Genomic DNA, 24,931 nt, shown 5'->3' on the forward strand with positions numbered 1-24,931 from the left:
CCACATATCACTTGGTATCATAATGACTCATGCTTGAACCAGATCACTGGCAAGTACAGATTCGAGGAGCATGACAAAGGTTACAGATTATACATTGACAACTTCTCTTATGCTGATGCTGGAACGTATACATGTACTGCTACTAACCGGATGGGAGAAGTTGAGAGCATTTTGGAAGTGTCCTGCCAGGCTGAGGTGCCTTTGACTAAGTTAACAGATGAAATGGCAGTTGAGGGTGTACATGTCACACCACCCAGCATACCTGTTGATTTGAAGCAGCCTCTTCTCAGTCATAGTGGTGATCTCACTGATCCCACAGCCTCACAGAACATCCGTAAGGCTGCTGGTTCCACTATTTCCCCAGAGAATGAGTCCAAAGTATCAAGACCAAAGCCAAGCTTTTCAAAAGAAGCCCCAATTATAACTGGTTGTGGTCTTCAAGCATCAGCTGCAGTAGTAAAAGTATCTCAGATCAAGCAGGTGTTTGAAGCTTCATCTTCATCAGTCACTGCCTCTCCTGAGGAGTCGAGAAAGACTGAGTCATATTTCCCTGAGGAGGACATTCCTGAGGTAGCAATACATCCTGATCAATATGAAGAGCTAGTGGCTAAAGATTTTGTGGAGGACATTACACTCTTACCCAATAAAGTAACTATTTCCGTAGAGAGCGGTGACACACAAATTCAGACTAAAGCGAAGTCAGTTTCCCCCAAAGTTCCTCAAGAACCCTTTCAGACTATATGTACACTGGAGAAAGATACTGAAAGGAGTATGTTTTCAGACAAATATGAGGGTGAGAGACCTTTAACCCATGGTGATATGAAACAATTTGTGTCTCTCTCAGAGGTGGGCGAGGGAAAGCAATCCCCACAGTTGGTTAGACCAGAGCCAGTACGGCCTGGTCAATCTAGTCACTCATCTGAAAGTGTGGAAACTGTTTCAGAGGATCAAAGTATTAAAGACAAGACTGTAAGGACATTTGACCGAACCAGCAGCTTTATTCCTTTTGAGAGAGTACCTGTGGCTAAGTCTTTATCCAATGAAGTTGTTAAACAAAAGAGAATTTCAGAATCATTAATTGCTCAAGACAATCAGGATTTAGAAACCATGTCTTCTACTGCATGTGATGTGACAGAGATAATTGGTGATATATCCACTTCAGCACCTTCACAGAGTGGTGTTGGAGTAAGTGTGTGTGGGCTGCAGAGTGAAATCACAGAAGCCACAGAGGACATAGAATCACATGCTAAGGGTAGTGAGGTGCCTTTGGAGTCAAAGCCAGTTTGTGTCAACCGCACAGTAGAGGGTCCTCCAAAGTTTGCTCTTACTGATTCTGTCACAGAGCAAGTTCCCCAAGAGGCAAGTGCAACAGCCAGGCAGGATGTTGGAGTGATGGAAGCAACCATTCAGGATGCTGGAGTGATTGAAGCAGCCAGTCAGGATGGTGTGGCAGCAGCAGCCAGTCAGGATGCTGGAGCGACTAAAGTAACCAGTCAGGATTCGGTTGTAGCAGCAGCCAAGAGCTTGGCAACAGCCAGACAGGGTGTAGAGGTGACAGCAGCAGCCAGTCAGGGTGCTGCCGGTGTGAGCTTACTGGAAGTGGAGGAGGTGACTTTCAGTGCTGTCTACGACTATTACAACCCCCCAGCCGAGTGGGGCAGACCTCTGTCGCCAGAGTCTGAGATGTCCATTGAGATGGGTAGCACGTTCAGTGATGAAATAACAGAGGCTGAGAGGTTCTATACCCCAGCATCATCCACTGAGATTTCACAGATTCACAAATCGCCAGAATCTTTCCACACACCCAACATGGACAGTCCTGGTGGCTATAGGACCCCCGCAGAGTATCCCTTCTATCCTGTTGAACCTAAAAGGCCCTCCATCGATTCCTTAGATTCCAGTGAGATGTTCTTCTCACCGGCTAAATTCCTCGGGTCTCCAGATGATGAGGGAATAGAGACGACCCCGCCTGCGTTTACTTTGGATGAGGGAAGCTTCCTGACAGAAGGCCATGGCTCTCTCGGCATAGGAACCCTTCAAGAGAAGGTGCAGGGAATCCCCCCTGCTTTTCTGAAACCTCTCATCAAAAAGAAAGTTTTTGAAAACGACTCCTTATTCTTTTTTGCAGAGGTGTTTGGGTTGCCCTCTCCTGAGGTTAAATGGTACCGCAATAAAAATCAGCTTGTTGCAGATGAAAGGATTAAAATGGAAAGAGATGGAGACAACATCACACTTGAAATTCTCAGTGTAACCAAGGCTGATCAAGGAGAGTATATCTGTGAAGCTATCAACTATGTTGGAGAGGCTAGAAGTGTTGCACTAGTTGTAGTTATTTCTCAGGAGGCCAGGTATATGCCGGCACCCCCAGCCGTCACCCACCAGCATGTGATAGAGTTTGATGTGGAGGAGGATGATTCTTCCAGGTCTCCATCCCCACAAGAGATCCTGCTAGAGGTTGAGCTTGATGAAAACGAAGTGAAAGAATTTGAAAGACAGGTGAAAATAATCACCATACCTGAATACGCAGCTGACAATAAAAGCATGATTATATCTCTGGACGTTCTTCCCAGTATGTATGAGGAGAGCGGCGTTGACTTTGTCACGCAGGAGAGCGATGATTTGAAAATTGCTTTTGAGGTGACTGAAATGCCCCCGCGCTTCATAAACCCCATCTGTGACATGGAGACTCCTGAGAGTACGACCGTCATGTTTGAGTGCTCTCTGATGGGGATTCCATCTCCCATAGTCTCATGGTTCAGAGGTAATAAAAAAATACCTCACGATGATAAGAAATACTTCCACTCATCTGATGGGGATAATCATTTCCTGAAGATCCGGAAAGTCACCACTCATGACAGTGGGGTGTACACCTGCAGAGCCATCAACATAGTTGGGGAGACTCTCTGCAGGGCTTCTCTGCTGGTGTTGAACCCTAAAGCCTTCTCAGGGAAGGCCAGAGGCAGGGAGTTGACTGCAGTGTCTTTAGGCAGTGCCAAAGTTCAGCCGCAGAAGTTTGACCTCGTTGTCGGGAATTCATTGTTCGATGGTGAGCAGGCTTCAGAGATAGAACTGGAGTTTGAGTTTGAACAGGAGGCTGATGAGTCCCAGAAGGCAGTGAGGCTTGTTGCCATGACAGACAATGAGATGAGTGAGCAAGGAGAAAAGTATGTCAGCATAAACTTTGATGTGTTTGCAGAACCCGCTAAAGACGATAAGATTGAATTTAAAGGCAAATCATCAGACATTTGTAGTTTTCAATTTCAAATTACTGAAACACCTCCAAAATGTATAATTCCCCTGACTAATGTGACAGCAGCATTAGGGACCCCTGTGATTCTCCAGTGTTTGGTTAGTGGGAAACCCCACCCAACAGCTGAATGGTACAAAGATGGTGACCTAGTGAAAGACACAAGGTACATGATTCAAGAGAAGGCATCTGGACATTTCAATCTGATTATAACTAACGTGAACCAGAGTGATGCTGGGGAATACAAGTGCCTTATCCAGAATCTTGCTGGGTGTACTGAAACAACTGCTTTATTGAAAGTGTTCTAATGGGGAAAAGATCATGAAAGCATGGATGTTTAGCCCCCCAAAACTGGGAAAGTAACTTTTTAGAAGATCTGTACTATTTGTGCTAATATTCTTGATAAATGTGAACATTGTGTGATATTTCATGCGGACATATTTACTGGTTTATTTATTGTATGTTGTTAATTATTCACACACGCAAGGGTCATTGTAGAAATGGGTTTGGTAAATGACTTCAGTCTGGTTTTTATTAAAAGTGTGCTTTACAGATAAGTTTAAATGTCATACCATTTGCACTGTAGAATGTACTGACTATAAAAAGCACTGTATAAAAACGTCCACAACAGATTATATTAATATGAATTCTACATAGGGTGTACCGTTAAAATTATGTGGCCTGATCCATTTGAAACTGATCACAGCCTTAACATAAATTAAATTATATTAATAGCATTAATCTAGCCTTAATCTGACTAACAGATAGGGGTGTAGTCTATAACTCTTCTAGATTAATTGATCTGACACGGCCATCTTCATATTTCTTAAAACTGTTTACAGATGCTTCAATATCAGTTCACTGTATATGCAAACTTTAGTCTCAGTCCTTCTCACATCTCATTGTACCATGAAGGACATTCACATTGGTTTAGGATTTTGGTCTATCTTTCAAATTGCTATATACTGCTATAGTGGCTAGGTAGAGGTGTTTAGTTAATAAATGTAATGGGAGATTCACACTAAATTCTATTTGTTGGAATGTTTTAGCATGAAAATGTCTTTAAAATAATTCAGTAATACTCAATAATAAGCTTATCATGCTTGTCTTTGTTAAAGAGTTTGACATAGTTTATTTATTTTGTTCTGTATTTTGAATAAGGTAACCCAGACAAGAGTATAGTGAATTAAACTTAAAATTAGAATATAAATCTAAAATTAATCTGTGAAATTACCTTTTTGAAAATGCTATATAAAAATAATGTGTTGTAAATATATGTGTCACTGTTAGGAGGACGTTGCATTAAATGAATGGAGTAGTTTGATTATTGTACACAATTGGTCAACACTCCATATTCACAAAGCAGATAAGAAAATGCCAATATTGGAATGAGAAAGCAATTCATGATTTATATGTACAGAATTCACTTCAGTTGGTCTCAAACAGTGTTTATATAACTGAATAAAAATGTAAATTAAACTCATGCATACTTTGTATATTTTATAAAGTATATCCATACATGTTTAATGTCACTTTCTTACAGCGGATTTTGAGAATAACTCAACAGCTCCGATCAACTCAGATAATTTTGTTACTGACATTCTTGTAAACTGAATTATTTTTTGTACGCAGAACGTTCTAGCTTGACTGTCACCACCATGGAAGAGGAACAAGAGACTTACCACACTGGCGTCCAGTTACCTGGAAAAACTAAAACACTTGAACTCAAACCAGAATCTAAACGTTACTCTAGTACTTTAGAAAAGAAAAAAGAAAAGCCAGTTTTCATCACCCAACTCTCAGCAGCAGCTGTCACTGATGGAGAGACGGCTAAATTTACTGTCACAGTCTCTGGCTTCCCAAGGCCTAATGTTCAGTGGTTTCACAATGGCCGTGTCATAACTAATTCATCAGTCTACAAAATGATTCAAGAAAAAGAGGAGTACACTTTAATAATTACTGAGGTAAAAACTGAGTATGAAGGGGAGTACTCTTGTACAGCCAGTAATAGATTTGGACAGACTACTTGTACCACTTACCTCGAGGTAAAAAAGAGTGATATTAGCACAGCAGAGAAATGGATTGAAAAGATGTTCAAAGTAACAGGACAGCCTCCTGCATTCACTGTTCAGATTGAACCTGTGAGGTGCACTGAAGGAGGTGAGGCTTTGTTTAGGTACAATGTCACAGGGGATCCAATTCCAGATGTGCATTGGTTAAGAGGTGCTTTTCGTATTCAGCCTAGCAAATATTACATCATGGAGAACAACCGTGATGGGTCAGGCTTCATCAACATGAAGAGTGTTAAACAGGAGGACAGTGGGGTCTATACATGCAAGGCTTCCAACCCATTTGGGGAAGCCTCTTGTAGTGCTGAGTTAGTTGTATTCAAAGAGCCTGTCTCTGTAACTCGACATGAACAACACATGGTAGTTCAGAAAAAAAAAGGTTATAAAGTATCCATGACTGAACAAGCTACAGAATCCCGCTTGTACATGGTCAACCTTCCAGGAGATGCCGGGGCAAGTCTTCAGGCAGGGCATCAGATGGTGTATACCATTGGTACTGAGGACAGACAGGTTGTTTCAAGTGAGCAGGTGGGCACGCTTGGAGAGGTGGACATCTCTGCTGCTTCTCTTCATAGAGAGCAGGTCACCCACCAAGCTGCTGTGCTGCAGTCTCATGAAGTAGAAGAAAGAGTGTCTGTAGCTCCCACACATCCACTCCAAGTTGCGGCTGTTCCCACAAAACAACTAAAAATGGCTGCTTTTTCATCTGCAGTTCAAGAGAGACAAGATCTGACAGAGCAGCACTGCGATCGTATTAAAAGTCCAGAGGTTGTAGAGCTCCAGTCTGCCAGGGAGAGAAAGTCAAAGGTAATGTCTGCCATAGCAGAGGAGGTGACAACTTTGTCTACGGTTAGCACTGAACCCTTGAGTGACAGGAAGCCAGCTCAAGTGCAGCCAATGTCTGAGCCCAAGCATCTAGTCAGTGGTTATCAGGTTGAATCCCAGCTATCAATCTCCAAAGAGGAGTCACAAGACATCCCAAAGCCACAGGAAGAAACAAGTTACAAAGTCAAAGAAGGGATTAAGATACTGTATTCTGCCACATCATCCAAAAAGCGTTTAATTCCTGAAGGTCACACCACTGATCTTTCCTCCTCTGACTCCGCTATACAGTCTGCAATGACCAAAGAATTATCCAAACCTGTCATTGCCTCAGTTAGTGAGACTAAACATACACTATCTAAAGAAGATCAATTTTCCATGCATCGGCCAGATAAAGAGACTGCGCGTCTTTGCAAGGATGTTGTTGTTAAATCTGCTCTTACAGCAGAGGAAAAGCAGGCACTACGTGCTGAGCACACAGAGCAGCTGCAAAGTCTGGACAGTGCAATCTCAATTCCATCTCAGGTGGAGGGTGAGCAGGTGTTACATCTGCAGGTGATCACCGACCAGGATGTACTTCCAACAGAGGAGAGGTTCACTAGTGAGAGACCCGCAGCTGAGCAAGCTGGTGCTAGGAAAAGCCCAACATTTTTACACACAGTGACCCAAGATGAACAAATCTCTGTCATTTGTGAGGATACATCTGAGTTTTCAGCAAAAGAAGACACAATGTCTATTCAGCCTCAAAAAGAGCCCCACACCCCGTTACATCTCCAGTCAGTCGAGCCAGTGTCTACATTACCCAAAGAGGGTGTAATCGTCATAGAAAAGCCAGACCAGCAGATGGCAGCACAGAAACAGGAAAAGGCCAGAAAACATGCAGCGACATCTGAAGATAGAAGAGCACTTACTGCTGATCATCATAAAGATCTTGACGTTTCAGTGACAGGCCTTCAGTCAGAACTTAAATCAGAGCCCAAACCTCAGAATATTCTTCAGGTCTCTTCCAAGCCCATGCAACTACCAAAAGAAACACCATTTACCAGTGATATGAAACAGCAGCGTGCACTAGTCCAAAAGGAGGAACGCTGGAATGTCATGCATGTCACTAGTGTGGCAGCTAATCAAGCATTACAGGAGGGACATACTGAGAGCTTAAAGGCTGTGGACAAATTTATATGTCAAACTGGTGTAGAGCCTAAAGTGCCAACAGAACCAGTGCAGGTGGAGGAAAAGGAGATCTCAACTGAGAGTAGTGCCCCTCTGGAGGCTGCAGAGCAGGACTTTGCGGTCCAAATTCAGGAAGGCCAGTCAGTTAGACAGTCAATAGTAATGGATGAGAAACGTATCATGACTGGTGAACTTTCTCAAGAAATAACCAAATCAGAGTCAACCAGTGTCCGTGTGACAAACCAGCCCAAACTGTCTCTAATGGTGTCCGAGTCTGGCGAGAGTAGACCCCTTCCAAAGGAGATGACATTTGTTATTCAGATTCCCAAAGCATCAAGTTTGAACATCAGACGTCAGTTGAAAGATGCCCTGCAGTCTGCTGTGGCTCGTGACCAGCCACTGTTACTGGCAGATGTTGTGCAGAGTTTAGAGGCTGTTGAAGTACAAGAAGTGAAAGTTCAGAAAGAACCCAAACGTGCCATATTCACATACCTCATTACAACACCAGGTGCTCCCATGGAGATCACTCTGGCTTTTGAAGGTGAATACCCTCAGACTGCTGATCTGAGGACTGAACTCAAGGCAGCTTTCCACTCCATTGTTTATCAGGAGCAGCATGTTCTTACTTCCGAGCAGCCTGGCACCATGCAAATTGATAGGCCCCAGAGAGTTCAGGTCAGTAGTGCTCGCTCCAAAGAGATGATGTCATCTGTGGTTGAGACGGTCAGAGTCGCAGAGAGTACGGTCGATTTTGCAACTCCCAAGTCTCAGTCTGCTGCACTCAAGACCGAGTCGAAATCCGCAGTTGAAATCCAAACAGCCGAGCAACAAATAATATTACAGGAGTCAAAGGCAGTGCAAATCAAACAATCTGAGAGTGCTCAAGTGGGGAAGATGTCCACTGAATCCCGTACTGAGTTTCAGCAGTCAGTTCAGGTGGCCAAAAGGGAGGCCAGTTCTGTGATGGTAAAAGGCCGGGAGAGAGATGTAGGTGCAGCTGACATTACCACTGATCTGCCTGTTACATCCATTCCAACCGAACAATATGTAGAAATGCACATCCAGAGAGAACACAGGGAGGAGTTTTACTCAGAGGAAGTAACTGTCTCCAGACAACAACATATTGAAGGCTATCCAATTATTGAAACTACACTTGAGGATATTTGTACAGAGGAGAGCAGTAAGGTTACTTTCAGTGTGACCATAAAGTGTGTTAAAAAGGTGAACTGGCTTTTCAATGGACAATTGGTGAAATCTGGCAAAGAGTTCAAGTGTTCCAAAGACCATGACACATACACGTTAGTAATCAACAAAGTTATCAAAGAGAAACATCAAGGAGAATATGTCTGTGAGGCTGAGAATGAAGCCGGCAAGACCACCACATCTGGAAGACTCACAGTAGTCTCAAGAGGTTGGATATTGGGAGTACTATACTGTCATTATCCATTACTTCACACAATTAACTAACTTCAATCTAAAATTCGACTATTCACCTTATGGAACAAAACTAATAATTCACTTCTCATATTGACCCCCACCCCCCTAAAAAAAAGGTTTTCTGGTCACATATTGTCAAAATAATTTTTTTCTCACATTTTCACTTCAAAAAACAACTAAATAAATGTCACCTTTCTCAGTATCATCCCTATATCATATCCACATGTATCATCAGCATTCCAGGGTGTGTCCACCGGTCACTTGCATGTCCATGAAAAATGTTGTCACAAAAGAAATGTCACATTTCACCCTTTGGTCCATTTCGCCCTCAGTGCTGACATCTTTGCATGCTTTCAGGGGCCACTTGTCATGGGCTCATTCTTTCATTCTTTTCTCCTTCGTCTAACATTCACACCATTTCTTCACAGTCACTCCTGGAATGTTTCCCACTATTGTGCTGAATTCCACTCTCACTGTTCCTGATCCATTGAATCAGTCACCCACATTTTACATTACTCTCTGCTTGTTCACTGACGTTTTTTATTTTCTTTCCCCAGTGCCACCTGTTTTCAGGTACAAAATCCTGCCCATGGATATCAATGTTGGCAACAGTGCCAAGTTTGAATGTGAAACTGAAGATGCACCTAACGTGACCTTCAAATGGTTCAAGTCTGGCACTGAGATCAAGCAGAGTGAGAAGTACAGGATCCTTAGTCGGCATCATTCTTCTTCACTGGAGATCTTGAACCCAACCAAAGCAGATAGTAGTGAATACACCTGCAAGGCGTCCAACCAGCATGGCAGTGACAGCTGTTCCACCTCTCTGACAGTAACGGGTAAGTTCCTTTACAGTTTAATGTGCGTACTGTTTTATGAATATGACCTGTGTTCTTATGAGTTGAAAGACTATTTAGGTTAGAATAGCATGTACATTCAATTGTCTAATTGAATATATGCTGCACATCTTCTGTATCAGGCATTCTTCTCCTATTACATCTTTCTTATGTTTTGCCTACTTTCTATAGAAATGTACCCACCAGTATTTATTAAAAAACCTGATCCAATGACTTTATATGTGGGCAAGCAAGCTGCTTTCCAATGCACAGTCACTGGCTCCACACCTATGGATGTTGTCTGGCACAAAGACAACATTGCCATCACTTCTGGAGCAAACTATAATGTAACAAGTGACAAAAACAAACATTCTCTTCAAATCAAAAGTCTTCAGTTAGAAGACCAGGGGGTTTACCTGTGTAAAGCATCAAACAGTGTTGGCACTGCTACATGCAGCACAGAGCTGATTGTTATCAAGAAGCCCAGCTTTATAAAGACCTTTGAGTCAGTGTCTGCAGCTGTTGGCAATCTATTACGTCTTGAGTGCCAAGTGGATGAGGATACTGGAGTGACCATCACCTGGACAAAGGATGGCAAAAAAATTCATCAAACAATGGAAAGTAAACTTTCTTTTGAAGAAAAGGTCATTGTTCTTGAAATTTCTAAGGCAAAACTGAAAGATTCAGGGAGATATGTCTGTACAGCTTCAAATGATGCTGGGACTTCAGATTGCTCTGCTGTGTTGACAGTGCAAGGTAAGATCTTTGATTATGGTTTCCTTGCATAACACCATGCCTCTTGCATCATGGAACTCTTAACTGTTTACTGTATTTCAGGGACCAAGGACCTGAGTAACCAGTGTAATGTGTTATATCTTGAATTCAAAAATATGGCATATGCATATTCTGTGTGCAGCAGTAATCTTCTTGTCCTTTCTTCTTGAAGTCTTGTCTCCTCTGATGGTTATTTTGAAAATACTACTATCTTATTATGAAATACTCTTTTCAGAGCCTCCTACTTTTGTGAAGAAAATGGAGTCTAAGATTACATGGAAGCAGGGCATTGCTGCACGATTACAGTGCACAGTCAAAGGATCCCCTGAACTTCACTCAAGCTGGTTTTTAAATGACAAGGAACTCAGCGATGGAGAGAAATATAAAATCTCTTTCAAGAATGGTCTTGCTATTTTAGAAATAATCAATCTTCTTGTGTCAGACAGTGGAAACTACACCTTTGAGGTGTCTAATGAATCGGGTAGTGAAAGCTGCAGCACGCAAATATCTGTTAAAGGTTTGCCACTCTTACATTTTGCTTTAACAGTTTATTGTGTGAATCTCCAGTGTCGGTCAAGTATGCAATCTAATTTACACTGTTATTCTCAGAGCCCCCTTCCATCCGTAAAGAACTACAAATGGTCGAGGCAGTGAAGGGGACTGCAGCTCTAATGGAATGTGAAGTTGTTGGAACAGCTCCTTTTGAAATCACCTGGTTCAAAAACAAGAAGCAACTAGCCACAGATAAAAAGTACAGGGTAGTCTCTCAGGAATCTATGGCCCGTTTGGAAATCTGCTCATTTGAAAGTGCAGATGTTGGGGATTACCAATGTATTGTATCTAATGATGTTGGTAAAATATCCTCCAAGGCCCTAGCAAAACTGAAAGGTTAGTATTTTGGTTATAGCACAGGAAAAATCTTCACAGTTTCAGCAAAGATTTTACACACAACTTTAATTGTTTTGTTGTTATGTTTTGATCAGAACCTCCAACATTCTCAAAGAGGATTGACAGTACTACAGCAATTTTGGGCACTGCTGTAAAACTGCAGGGCACCATAAAAGGCTCAACCCCCATCACAGTAAAATGGATGAAGGACTCTGAAATACTGAGAGATGATAATCCTAATTTAAAAATCTTTTTTGAGAACAACGTTGCTAGTTTATCAATAGCAACCGTTGTAATAAGTCATGGTGGCAAATATACCTGCCAAGCAGAGAATGAAGCAGGACTACAGAAATGTGAAGCTACTTTAACCGTTCAAGGTTAGATGATTATTATGGAAGTTTGTGTAGATATACAGAATTATTCATTCTGATTTATTTGTCTCCTCAATCCTGAATCTCTATTTATTTTTTCTATATCTCAGAACCAGCTAGAATCTTAGAGAAAGCTGAGTCCATTAGTGTGACAGTGGGGGATTCAGCAACCTTGGAGTGCACTATTGCAGGAAGTCCAGACCTCAAAGTCAAATGGTTCAAAGATGGAAAGGAAGTCACAGGGGGTCGAAAATATAAGATGACTCTTAAGGACAATGTTGCTGTTTTAAAAATTCTTGCAGCAGAAAAAGGAGACAGTTCTGAATTCAAAATGGAAGTGTCCAATCGAGTTGGAAAAGACGAGTGCTCTTGTTCTATCACTGTTCTAGGTTTGATATTTTTCACTTCTGTTTTTGTTGTTGTTGTATCCATGAAACTGAATAACTTGCGACTAATGTAACAACACTTTCCCCTCAACAACAGATCGGATCATGCCTCCGTCTTTCACTAAGTCTCTAAAAAGAGTTGATGGAAGCATTGGTAACAATGTCTCAATGGACTGTAAGGTCTCTGGGTCTCAGCCCATGACCATTTCTTGGTTTAAAGATGACAAGGAAATTAAGAGCGGACAGAAATATCAACCTGAGTTTAAAGACAGTTCAGCTGTACTGAAAGTCATTCAGCTGGAGAAAGATGATGCTGGAGTGTACAAATGCCTGGCAACAAATGCTGCTGGTTTTAAAGACAGCAGTGGAACTTTATACGTCAAAGGTTCAAAAACTTCTGCCTTTTAGAGCTCTATCTCTCCTCAATTTACTTTCTTTACAAGTTATAACATGCTCATACAAATCTTTTATTCTTACCAACTTCTAGAACCTCCGGTCTTCACATTGAAACCTAATTCTCAAGATGTCATACCAGGATCTGCTGTAATCTTGAAGGCAGCTTTCTCTGGAACAGCTCCTTTTACTGTTAAATGGTTCAGAGAGGACAAAGAGGTATCATCTGGAGGCTCATGTTTTATCAAGAAAGACGCCTTGTCAAGCATCTTGGAGCTTCACTCAGTAAAACCTACTGACTCTGCTACATACACTTGCCAAGTAATGAATGATGCTGGAAAGGTGTCATGCACCGCAGTCCTGTTTGTCAAAGGTGCCCTATCTCTTCATATGTAGTGTGGTTTTTTGTACAGCAGCAGTGTTTGTTTCATGTGTTGTCTCATAACCATTGTTCAATTCTTTCCTTCAGAGCCACCAATGTTTGTCATGAAGCTTGAGTCTTCAAAACTTGTAACCAGTGGCAGTGCTTTAATGGTGGAGTGCAAAGCTACTGGCAGCCCTGAAATCACTTTTAAGTGGTTTAAGAACGAAATCGAGATCAGTTCTAATCAGAATTATAAAACGACTGTGAACAACTTAGTTGCTTCATTGGAGATAGTCAACTGCACTGTTGAGGATAGTGGAGATTATGTTTGTGTGGCGTCAAGTGATGCTGGTAGTGACCGCTGCAGCAGCACAGTCACAGTCAAAGGTTTGTAATATCTTCCAGCTCCTTGTGTTTTCCTGGAAGTTTCCTTTCTTCATATCATGCGAATGTACTTAGCTTGGTGAACTTTCATGTTGACATCATTTTTTCTTTTAGAACCGCCTGTGTTTTTGAGGACTTTTGAACACAAAGATGTTATCAAAGGGTCAGATGTGATGATGGAAGGACAGGTGTCGGGCTCTGCTCCTTTCAGTGTATCTTTTTACAAAAGTTCCAAGTTAATCAGAAATGATAAAAGGCACAAGATCAGTGTGACAGGTGACATAGTTGCCCTCCAGATACTTACAGTTGATGCTTTGGATACTGGAACGTGTCAATGCACTGTAGAAAATGAAGTTGGGAAAACTTCTTGTGATTATGAAGTAACCCTAAAAGGTTGGTATTTAAACTTGAGTTAAATGTATTGTACTGTTAGATCTTTATTTAAAATTATTCACACAGTGTTGTGCTTCTCTTCTAGAACCTCCGTCATTTGTGCAAAAGGTAGAGAACACAATTTCTCAAGTAGGCAGTGAGATTTCTCTTCAGTGTGTGCTGAAGGGATCTGAACCAATGACAGTGTCATGGCATAAGGATGACCACGAGGTCAGAGAGGCTGAACACATGCAGATATCCTATAAAGACAGGACTGCACTGCTGCATATCACAAACGTACAAGCCCAATATGGAGGAAAATATACATGTCAGGCACAGAATCTAGCTGGTTGTCAGAAATGCTCAGCTGTCTTGACAGTCAAAGGTTGGTTGTCATTATAGAGGCAATATAATCCAATTGTAGTTGTTATATGCCTAAACTTGATCAGATATAAACATTTTAAATGTTTTGTTGATCACAGAACCAGCTACAATCACTGAGGAAGCCAAGTCCATCAGTGTTACATTGGGGGATCCAGCTACTCTAGAATGCAGGTTCTCTGGAACCAAAGTCATCAAAGCCAAATGGCTGAAGGATGGGAAAGAGCTAACATCAGGTCAAAGATACAAAGTCCAAAACACAGATACAAGCTCCATTCTGAAGATTCTAGCCACAGAGAAAAGTGATAGCGGGGACTACATATTTGATGTTTCAAATGTTGTTGGACATAGTTCTTGTGAGGCTACAGTCACAGTTCTCGGTCAGTTTATCAAAAATCTTTCAAATGTTATTATGTTTCACCATGTTGTCTTGAACAATATATTAATTGTTATTTTTATTCATGCTAGATCAAATACTTAAGCCCTCGTTCACAAGAAAACTGAAGAAAACAGAAAGCATCAAAGGATCATTTGCCCACTTGGAATGCCTTGTGTCAGGGTCTTTGCCCATAACTGTACATTGGTTCAAAGATGAGAAAGAGATCAATATTGATGACAAACACAAATGTACCTTCTTTGAAAATAACGCTTTTCTCGAAATTACTCGTCTTGATAGTGAGGACAGTGGCAGTTATACCTGCATTGCTAAAAACAAAGCAGGAAGTGACCAGTGTTCTGGTGCCTTGATTGTGAAAGGTACTTTCGATATTTTCCATTTAGAAATACACATTATGAGTATAATGTAGTTCTACTGAGGAAAACAAGTTTATCATTACACAGTCTGCAGGATAGTGGAAGTTCAATCATATAGATTTCTTCCCTTTTATCAACAGAACCACCATCTGTCCTTGAAAAACCTGAATCAATGGACGTTGTGCCTGGATCAAAGGTCCAGTTTAATGTCCTTGTGTCTGGTACTCCACCCATGACCATAAAATGGTTTAAGAATAAAAAAGAGATTATGTCAAGCTCTGACTGTTCTGTAATTAAAGACCACACCTCAAGTTCACTGGAACTGTTCTTTGCCAAAACATCAGACTCTGGAGACTATGTCTGTGAAATTAAGAATGATGTTGGCTCTGCTGTTTGCCAGGCAACTCTCTTTGTCAAAGGTATTTATTATTCTTTGGATTTATCTTGGTACTGTTCATACAAATTTGACAGCTGTCATTCATTGTCATTCCTTTCCTTTATTCTATAGAGCCTCCAAAATTCACTCGCACTCCAGATAGACTGTCTGTGGTGAGGCCAGGGCAGAGTAAGATGTTTGAGTGCCAGGTGACTGGAACACCAGAGATAGACATCTACTGGTTTAGAGATGGGAATGAAATCAACCCTAGTGACAAATACAAGATGTCTTATGTCAACTCCTTGGTAACTCTAGACATATGCAATGCCGATATGAAAGACAGTGGAATGTACTACTGTGAGGCACGCAATGAGGCTGGTAGTGAAAGCTGTAATATGGAATTGAGAGTCAAAGGTTAGTGTGATCCGTATATGTTCTGAATTCAATTGATGTTTTAAAACACTTTTGAAAACATGGATTTCCTGAATATAACTTAATTAATTATTTCCTCTTTCCATCTCAGAGCCACCATCCTTTGTAAAAATGTTAGTACCTTCGGATGTTGTGAAGGGCTCAAATGCATTTTTTGAGTGCCAAATCATTGGGACCGCTCCATTAGAAATTACATGGCACAAGGATCTGAAGGAAATCAAATCCAGCACAAAGTACAGTTTTTCACAAGTTGATGACATACTGAGACTTGAGGTGCAAAGATGTGATGTAATAGATGTAGGTGAATACCAGTGCACTGTTGCTAATGAGGTGGGAAGCTGTTCTTGTAAGACTACACTGAACACTAAAGGTTTGTGATTTTAACCTGCTTACAAAAAGAACATAGTTAACCATAACAGACTATTTTGTTTGCTGTGATAGTTGATAACTGAATTAATTGTTTGATTGATTTGATGATAGAACCACCATCATTTGTGGAGAAAATCCAGAGTGTTGCCACTGTGTTGGGCCAACTAGCTCAATTCCAGTGTGTTGTGGCTGGCTCACCAACCTTGTCCGTGCAATGGCAAAAGGATGAGAATTGGATCTTGGAAGATCCTAAGATTGAAAGGATGTTTGAAAATAATGTGGCAACTTTAAAGATTCCTGTTTGCGAAGCCTGTCACAGTGGGAAATATACCTGCCAGGTCCTAAATGAAGCTGGACAAGACAAGTGTTTTGCAAGCCTGACTGTGCAAGGTTAGTCTTTATAGAATGTCGAATAATTCAGGATTCTCTAAGGATGTAGGATTGTGTGAATTTTAACAGAACATCCTGTTAGATAACGTATCTCATTCGTGCTTTTTAGAGCCCCCACAGATAACAGAGAAGCCAGAGATGATAAAGGTGACCATTGGGGATCCAGTCAGTTTAGAGTGTAAAGTGACCGGCTCCCCTGAGCTCAGGGTTAAATGGATGAAAGATGGCAAAGAGCTTCAGTCCAAACCACAACAGAAGCTTAGCTTTGAGAACAACGTCAGTTGCCTTAAAATTCAATCTGCACAGATGGAAAATGGAGGGGATTATATCTTTGAGGTGGCTAACCACATTGACACCTGCCACTGCAAAGTCAAACTGGTTGTACTAGGTTAGTGCAAATATTGACCAATCACAATAGTTTTGGTGGTGCAGTGGAGATGAGCTGAATATAATTATGATTATTTATACTGTTGTTTTGTTAAACAGAACAAGTGATCCCCCCAAGCTTCATCAAGCCTTTGAAGGACATGCAGGAAATACTGGGTTTGTTTGTTCAAGTTGGATGCAAAATATCAGGATCACTTCCTATATCTGTGGAATGGCAGAAAGATGGGAACAGAATTTCTAGTGGTGGACGACACAAGCTTCTTCAGGAGGACAATTCAGTGTCTCTGGAGATGGAGCAGCTAGACAGAGCTGATGCAGGCACCTACTCTTGCAAACTAACTAACAAAGCAGGGAGTTGTGAATGCAGTGGAGCCTTAAGGGTCAAAGGTTAGGAGAACTCCCATGTCATTGGTCTCTTAATATTTCTCTAGCGGTCCCAGATGACAGCTCATTAACCTGGTAACCCTGTTGTTTTCTTCAGAGCCTCCCAGCTTTGTGCTGTCGCCTGAATCTCAGGCTGCTCTCCCGAACACCAATGTACGCTTTAAGAGCACATTTAAAGGAACACCTCCCTTCACAGTGAAATGGTTCAAGGATGACACTGAACTCATGACTGGACCGTCATGTTTTACTGGACTGGAAGGCTTGTCATGCTTCCTAGATCTTTACTCAGTGGGAGTTTTACAAAGTGGAGTTTACTCTTGTCAAATTAGCAATGATGCTGGCTCGGCAAGATGTAGTGCTGATTTAACAGTGAAAGGTTTGGAAAAAACATCTTTTTTTTCACTCTTGCCCCATCAACTCCATCTTTTTTCACAGCTTCTTCATTTTCACGGCATCGATATTTACATTGCTCCCTTGTTTAGAATAACTGATGTCTTCCAACTGCTTTCTAACCCACGTCTTGCCTTCCATCTCTAACAGATCATCCATTTATACAGCTCATCACTACCCTGTAATCATTCACCAACTGCTCATGTGCTGCAATCAGTTAACATGCTTATATTTTGACCTTGCAGAACCCCCTGAGTTTGTCCTGAAACTCCCACCCACTAAGTTCGTGAAGCATTCCGACCCCCTCCGCCTCGAGTGCAAGGTCACTGGTTCCGCACCCCTCCGAATGACCTGGTTCAAAAACGACAATAAGATAACAGATGGTGGTAACTACAGAACGTCATTTGTCGAGTCAATGGCGGTCCTTCAGCTCCTTACAACACGATTTGATGATAATGGAGTCTACACCTGCGAAGCTCAGAATGATGCTGGAAGTGTTAGTTGCAGCACCACTCTTACTGTCAAAGGTCAGCCATGGAACGACTTCCTGCATCTTAAAATGTACCATGTTGTTTTGGACCTGAGTATCGCAAGAAAGCGTGTTTTTCCTCAAAAGGAAAAAAAAGTTTTTGTACAGTTTGCTGAATGTAACCAACAGTGCAACCTAAGTGATTCTCACATCTTTTTTTAGATCCCCCATCTTTCCGCAAAGTCCCACAACCTATTGAAGGAATGAAGGGCAAGGATGTCAGTATGTCATGTGAAATTAATGGCACTGCACCCTTTGAGATTAACTGGTACAAGGACAAAAAGCCTCTAAAAGAGAACAGAAAGTACAAGATGGTGAATGAGGATAGCTCTGCTACTCTTCATGTCATTGGATTAGAGGACTCAGATGCTGGTGAATACGAGTGCAAGGCAGCAAACAGTGTAGGAAGTGAAACCTGCCGAACGACAGTTAGACTCAGAGGTCAGTGAGATTGTAGAGATCCTTGGACAATTTCCTTAATGATCTGATTACCAGCATTATTGACTTTGTTCCATTTATATTTCCTTTACCTCTGTAAATGTTTGTCCTTTCTTCAGAGCCACCTGCATTTGTGAAGAAGTTATCTAACATGACAGTCATATCTGGCAAGGAGGTGACTCTGGTGGCCACTGTCAAAGGCTCTCAGCCAATGACTGTGTCTTGGGTTCAAGACAAGGATCACATACTCAGAGACGGTGACAACCGGAAAATAACCTTTGAGAATAACCAGGCCACTCTTACAGTTTTCCAAGCAGACTCTACCACAGCTGGGAAATACACCTGCCAACTCAAAAATGATGCTGGCATTGTGGAATGTTTTGCTAACTTGACTGTCCTAGGTTTGTAACATTCAAATTTTTCTTTGCAGTCTTTAGTTTGTCAGTCGCTCAGGTTGTAAGACCGTGCTCATCTCTGTATTTTCAGAGCCTGCAAAGGTAGTGGACAGACCAGAGTCTCTTAGTGTCACCGCAGGTGATATTGCTGCCCTAGAGGTCACAGTATGTGGGACACCAGAGCTAAAACCAAAATGGTTCAAGAACGGTGTTGAGCTCTCATCTGGCAAGAAGTACAAAATCTCCTTCTCCAAGATGATCTCCAGCCTGCAGGTTCTGTCAGCGGAGAGAATTGACACAGGAGAATACACGTTTGAAGTTGAAAACGAGGTTGGCAGAGACCTGAGCAAAATCAACCTCACTGTTCTAGGTTGGTGGCTTCTCTATATATGTGGTATGGTTTAACATAAGTGTTTTTTTGTCTGATTCTCTGGTTACTAATCATATTCTTTCAAACAGATAAGACCATACCTCCCACATTTACACGGAAACTGAAGGATTCTAATACAATTGTTGGGAAGCCTGGTGAGATGGAATGCAAAGTGTCAGGTTCTCAACCTTTCACCATTACCTGGTACCATGATGGGGAGGAAGTCAGGAGTGGACCAAACTATGAGATTGCATTCACTGACAACAATTGCACACTCAAAGTGCCCACTCTTAAGTTGTCCGACTCTGGAGTGTATAAGTGCAAAGCTGTGAACAAAGCAGGAGCAAATGAAACCTCTGCGTCTTTCATTGTGAAAGGTCAGTAAGAATGCAGTCTGCATGTTCTCACCTGGGCTTTATCATGACCTTTACCTGGTGAACTGTTGATAGTGTGCAACCTTTAAGAAATGTATTTTTATGTTTAGAGCCTCCCTCTTTCGTGGTGCAACCTCAGCCAATGGAAGCAATGCCCGGAACAAATGTTACTTTCTCAGCCATTGTTAAAGGAAGTGCCCCCCTGAAACTCAAATGGTTCAGGGGCAGCAAAGAAATTGTGTCTGGAAGGGACTTTATGATTGCTTTACGGGACAATAAAGCCACTCTGGAGTTGTTCAAAATCGATAAATCCCACGCTGGAGAGTATACATGTCAGATCATTAATGATGCTGGGAAGGAGAGCTGTCCGGTTCACTTGTCTGTTAAAGGTTCGTCAATTGACAGAGTTGTAGAAAACAGTAGATGTTTCCCATATCCAATTCCCATTAACCAACCAGAATGTGATCTAACTAATTTATGTGTTGTTTTGCTTAGAATCGGCACGCTTCGTTAAAAAGCTGAAGGACCTCTCTGTTGAAAAAGGGAAACCTCTGGTTCTTGAATGCACTTATACTGGAAGCCCAAAGATTTCAGTTAACTGGTCTAAGGATGGTCAACAGATTTTTGCCTCTTATAAGTTCAACATCACCACTACAGAGAGCTCCTGTATCCTGGAATGTTTGAACACGGATGACAAAGAGGCAGGAGGCCGATACTCTTGTGAAGTATCCAATGATGCTGGAAATGATACCTGCCATGCACAAGTGTCAATTCTGGGTTAGTTTACATTCAAATATGTGGTAAAATAACTGGGCTATGCTGTAACTTTAAACAAACCTTGACTGACTCATACGTACATGTCTGTCACTTCAGAACCACCCTATTTTATTGAAAAGTTGGAGCCCATGGAAGTGACTGCAGGTGATGCAGTCTGTTTGAAATGCCAGGTTGGAGGAACACCTGAAATCAAAGTGTCTTGGTTTAAAGCTGATGGAAAAGTGAGATCCACTGCAACCTGCAAAATTGAATATTCCAAAGGCACTGCCTGTTTGAAGCTAAGCAAAGCAACTAAGTCGGATATCGGCGAATACACCTGCAAGGCAGAGAACACCATAGGCTCTGCCTCTTCAAGCTGCAGACTCAATGTTCAAGGTGATGCTCATCTTTTATGTAGGATTCTTATCACTGAGCTTATGCCATGACCTATAATATGACAAATGTTTTGCAGCGCACTACCTAAACTATATTGAAATGTTAAACCATCTTATTCCAGAGGCCAAAACACCACCTTCCTTCCCAAAGAAAATCACGAGTCTTCAGCAGACTGAGGGTCAGGCAGTCAGGTTTGAATGCCGTGTGGCTGGGTCTTCTCCCATCGAAGTCTCTTGGCTCAAAGACGGTGAACCTCTGAAAAACCAAAATGAATTCTCCATGTCTTACGATGATAACACAGCTGCCCTGCAAATCCACAAAGGAGAGATGAGGCACTCTGGAGAGTACACTTGTGTTGCTACCAACAGTGTTGGAACAGCATCCTGTAGAGCCAAACTCACTCTTCAAGGTCTGTCTGGGTTTTCAATAAGTGACATTTTGCTTGTAGAGAATGCGCTATATGAATGAGTTAGTTCATGTTTTAACTTGAATTTCTGTTGTGTTGTCCTGCTTCTTTTGTTGACCTTTTAGAACCAAGATACCCCCCTGTGTTTGACAGAAAGCTCTCACCCCAGGATGTATCAGTAGGGGGCAGTGTTGAGCTGGAATGCCACATGACGGGGTCTTTGCCAATAAAAGTCACTTGGTCAAAGGATCATAAAGATATTCGATCTGGGGGAAATTATAAGATTTCCTGCGAGAATAATACCCCCTATCTTACTATTCTGAAGGCTGATAAATCTGACACTGGACGCTACTTTTGCCAGGCCTCTAATGATATTGGGAAGGACTCTTGTGCCGCAGACATTTCTGTGAAAGGTACTAGGCATGTGGCCAGCAGTTTTTCCATCACGGCCCTCTCTTTTATTTAAGACAGCAATATGCCTACTTTAGTTTCTTTTGTGATGTACTTTTTCACATATTCTTCTATTTACTAAAATTGTACCTTTACATTTTCAGAGCGTAAAATCCCTCCCACCTTCACCAAATTGCCGGCAGAAATCATTGAAGAAACAGAGGGCAAAGTGGTTAAGATAGAGGGTCGTTTATCTGGATCTCAGCCCATGACTATCACCTGGTATAAAGATAACAGTGAAATCCACAGCTCTGAAAAATATGACATTTCCTTCAAGAGCAATGTGGCTGTGCTGTGTATCAAGAACTCCCAGGTCTCTGACAATGGCAGATACAGCTGCAAAGCTACCAATGAAGCTGGAACTGCCTCCTGTCCAGCCTCAGTTGCCATTTCTGGTAGGTTGCTGAAATTATTTATGTGAATTTGTGTGAATTGTTCTATGTTCACGTATTTAACAGGTGAGTATCGACACTGAGTATCTCCTGCCATATAACTGTTGCACTAATATGATATAGTTGCCACAAACACATTTCTACTTACAGAATGCCTTAAATGGGGCTCCTTCATCTTGATGAAAGCTATACTTTATGTATTCTCCATGTGTCATCTCTCCTCATTCAGAGCACAAGAAACCTCCAGTATTTGATGTCCCTCTAAAGCCAGTGACTGTGAATGAGGGAGAGAAGTTGAGCCTTAGATGCCATGTTCGTGGATCTCCTCCCATTAAGATTCAGTGGATGAGGGACAGGAAGGAACTGCAGTCCTCCACTAACACTAAAATCACATTCACTGATGGCACTGCCTGTTTGGATATCAATCAAACGTCTAGAACTGATGCAGGGGACTATCTCTGCAAGGCTACCAATGATGCTGGCAGTGAATTCTGCAAGTCTAAAGTGACAGTGAAAGGTAATATGTTCATAAGAGGCCATTCTTTCTTTTTGTCCTTTTTTATGTCTATAGACTTACTGTTTGTGTTATTGCAGAGAGAGCTGGAGGAGCATCTCCACCTTCTGAGACAACCCCTGCAGCTACCACACCTACTAAGAAACTGGACAATCTGTTCTTCATCGAAGAGCCAAGAACTGCCCATGTTTCTGAGAGTAAGTGGGGAAAAAATGGAGGCCAACTTCAAGTCCATCTTTAATTATCTAGTGATAACTTCATAATTTGTTGCGGTCTTTTCTAGAGGGCACTGCAACGTTTATTGCCAAAGTCGGAGGTGATCCCATTCCAAATGTGAAATGGATGAAGGGCAAGTGGAGGCAGATCACTCATGGAGGTCGCATCACTATTGAGCAGAAGGGCCAGGAGGCCAAGTTTGAAATAAGAGAAGTGACCAAATCTGACTCTGGGCAGTACAGATGTGTTGCCACCAACAAACACGGAGAAATAGAATGCAACACTGACTTGAATGTTGACGAAAGGAAAGACTCTGCTGGTATTGAAGGAGATTTCAGAGCAAAACTGAAGAAGTAAGTGAATGTTATTTATGTTAAGAAGTCGTAGATTTATTTTAAATTGCAAATGAAAACCACAAGTGATATTCTCCTGTTATCATATATGTTTTCTTTAGGACTCCTTCCAAACAGAAGAGTCCACAGGAGAGTAAAGACATAGACATCGTGGAGTTGCTCAGAAATGTCGACCCTAAAGAGTACGAGAAATATGCCCGCATGTATGGCATCACTGACTACCGTGGCCTCCTTCAGGCCATTGAGCAACTGAAGAGGGAGAAAGCTGAAGAAAGTGGGAGACCGGTAAATCTGTTAAAGATGGCTTTATAGCATATCAAACCAATGACAAATATCTGTATGATTGTATGAACAGAAAACATCAATAACAACAAATCCTGTCCAAATCGTGGACAACTGCTTTGGAGTAAATGTTGTGTTGTATGCACACATACATATATACATGTATGTCAGGTTAAGAGGTCTGTGATTATGTGTAATTTAGGAAGCAGATCGAGGAGATAGAGATTCTGATGAAGACATGGCCAAACTAGTGGCTGATCTACAGAAAAGAATGGAGCGTACTGAGGTAGGCCTAATAGTAATCATTGTATTACGATCAGACCACAGTGATATGTTCTTATGGCACTATTTTGGAACCCTGCACCAAAATACCTTGTAATTGAATTTCATGTTAAAGCCAACTTTTTCTTTGCCTATAGCCTGTCACTGTGATAAAGGACATAGCAGATCAGACCGTGGTCACAAATAAGGAGGCGATGTTTGAGTGTGAAGTCAAGATCAACTACCCTGAGATTTCCTTGTCCTGGTACAAGGCAACACAGAAGCTTGACAGTAATGACCAATATGACATCAGCATTGTTGGTGACCGCCACATCCTGAAGATCAAGAAGTGTCAGTCCAAGGACCAGGGCAACTACCGTGTGGTTTGTGGCCCACACATCTCCAGTGCCAAGCTGACAGTGATGGGTGGGTATCTATGGACTTATTTGTTGATATATTGGACAAATAATATGTATCAGAAGTATAGATGGATAACATGGATTGTTGTTAAAAGGCGTTCACATTTATTCTTTATATCTTTCAGAAGCTGAGGTTGAAAAGCACCTTCAGGAAGTTGCGGGTAAGGAAGGACAAACATGCACACTGACTTGCCAGTTCTCTATCCCCAATGTTAAAACACAATGGTTTAAGAATGGGAAGCGTTTAGAACCAAAGGGCAGGTTCTCGTTTGAAGTGAAAGATAAGATTCAGAGACTGTGCATTAAAGACCTGAGACCAGAGGACCAAGGACGTTATACCTGCAAATATGACAACCTAGAGTCAACTACAGATCTATGGGTGGAAGGTTTGTATATATTAAATAAGATAGAACTGGTCATTACTAACCTCTTTGAACTTCATCACAAAACCATTTCCTTTGAACAGATCTTTTTTGTTCTCTATATCATTTTCATTCTTCTTGTAACCATAATGTTCATGACTTTGAAAGTGAGGCTTTAACCTCAAACTCTTTTTTTCTTTCATCCATCTTTTGAATTCATCATGAATTGACAAACACATTTTAACTAATCTAGTACATATAATAAACTCATTTAATGTATCATACATTATATATAAATATTATTCTACTTTTATCCAACATTTATATTGTCAGGAACATGACGCTTATCATTTACTTGTTATTTGTTTTAGCTGAACAAATTCATTTCACCAAACGTATTCACAACGTTGAAGTGAATGAACGTCAGTCTGCCACCTTTGAATGTGAGGTGTCCTTCGACAATGCTATCGTTACGTGGTATAAAGAGACTTGGGAGCTTAAAGAGTGCCCAAAATATAACTTCAGAAGTGAAGGGCGACGACACTTTATGATCATCTGCAATGTAACCTCTGAGGACGAAGGTGTGTAGCATTGCGTCAAACAAAACTGTTCCAAACTTAATCATCCCGCAGATCAAAACAAAATG

At 41.5% G+C, this 24,931-nt stretch overlaps 1 protein-coding gene across 1 annotated transcript in view; it reads left to right on the plus strand.

Annotated features, from left to right (window-relative positions):
• Positions 1-24,931, plus strand: part of ttn.2 (titin, tandem duplicate 2) — a 153,002-nt gene that overhangs the window by 24,325 nt on the left and 103,746 nt on the right. The window contains exons 41-80 of the mRNA XM_047047514.1: positions 4,880-8,719; positions 9,303-9,581; positions 9,771-10,334; positions 10,588-10,869; positions 10,962-11,240; positions 11,336-11,617; positions 11,722-12,000; positions 12,095-12,382; positions 12,485-12,763; positions 12,860-13,141; positions 13,253-13,531; positions 13,617-13,895; positions 13,993-14,271; positions 14,360-14,647; positions 14,785-15,063; positions 15,153-15,434; positions 15,544-15,822; positions 15,933-16,211; positions 16,321-16,599; positions 16,698-16,985; positions 17,080-17,358; positions 17,618-17,899; positions 18,064-18,342; positions 18,459-18,740; positions 18,826-19,104; positions 19,194-19,481; positions 19,589-19,867; positions 19,974-20,255; positions 20,352-20,630; positions 20,752-21,039; positions 21,162-21,449; positions 21,591-21,881; positions 22,108-22,395; positions 22,473-22,589; positions 22,676-22,961; positions 23,063-23,246; positions 23,446-23,529; positions 23,663-23,930; positions 24,049-24,309; positions 24,657-24,866. Of these exons, the coding sequence (XP_046903470.1) occupies positions 4,880-8,719; positions 9,303-9,581; positions 9,771-10,334; positions 10,588-10,869; positions 10,962-11,240; positions 11,336-11,617; positions 11,722-12,000; positions 12,095-12,382; positions 12,485-12,763; positions 12,860-13,141; positions 13,253-13,531; positions 13,617-13,895; positions 13,993-14,271; positions 14,360-14,647; positions 14,785-15,063; positions 15,153-15,434; positions 15,544-15,822; positions 15,933-16,211; positions 16,321-16,599; positions 16,698-16,985; positions 17,080-17,358; positions 17,618-17,899; positions 18,064-18,342; positions 18,459-18,740; positions 18,826-19,104; positions 19,194-19,481; positions 19,589-19,867; positions 19,974-20,255; positions 20,352-20,630; positions 20,752-21,039; positions 21,162-21,449; positions 21,591-21,881; positions 22,108-22,395; positions 22,473-22,589; positions 22,676-22,961; positions 23,063-23,246; positions 23,446-23,529; positions 23,663-23,930; positions 24,049-24,309; positions 24,657-24,866 (14,559 nt within the window). The remainder of the gene's footprint in view (positions 1-4,879; positions 8,720-9,302; positions 9,582-9,770; positions 10,335-10,587; positions 10,870-10,961; positions 11,241-11,335; positions 11,618-11,721; positions 12,001-12,094; positions 12,383-12,484; positions 12,764-12,859; positions 13,142-13,252; positions 13,532-13,616; positions 13,896-13,992; positions 14,272-14,359; positions 14,648-14,784; positions 15,064-15,152; positions 15,435-15,543; positions 15,823-15,932; positions 16,212-16,320; positions 16,600-16,697; positions 16,986-17,079; positions 17,359-17,617; positions 17,900-18,063; positions 18,343-18,458; positions 18,741-18,825; positions 19,105-19,193; positions 19,482-19,588; positions 19,868-19,973; positions 20,256-20,351; positions 20,631-20,751; positions 21,040-21,161; positions 21,450-21,590; positions 21,882-22,107; positions 22,396-22,472; positions 22,590-22,675; positions 22,962-23,062; positions 23,247-23,445; positions 23,530-23,662; positions 23,931-24,048; positions 24,310-24,656; positions 24,867-24,931) is intronic.

Source organism: Hypomesus transpacificus, chromosome 23 (assembly GCF_021917145.1).
Source record: "Hypomesus transpacificus isolate Combined female chromosome 23, fHypTra1, whole genome shotgun sequence".
Lineage (NCBI taxonomy): Eukaryota > Metazoa > Chordata > Actinopteri > Osmeriformes > Osmeridae > Hypomesus > Hypomesus transpacificus.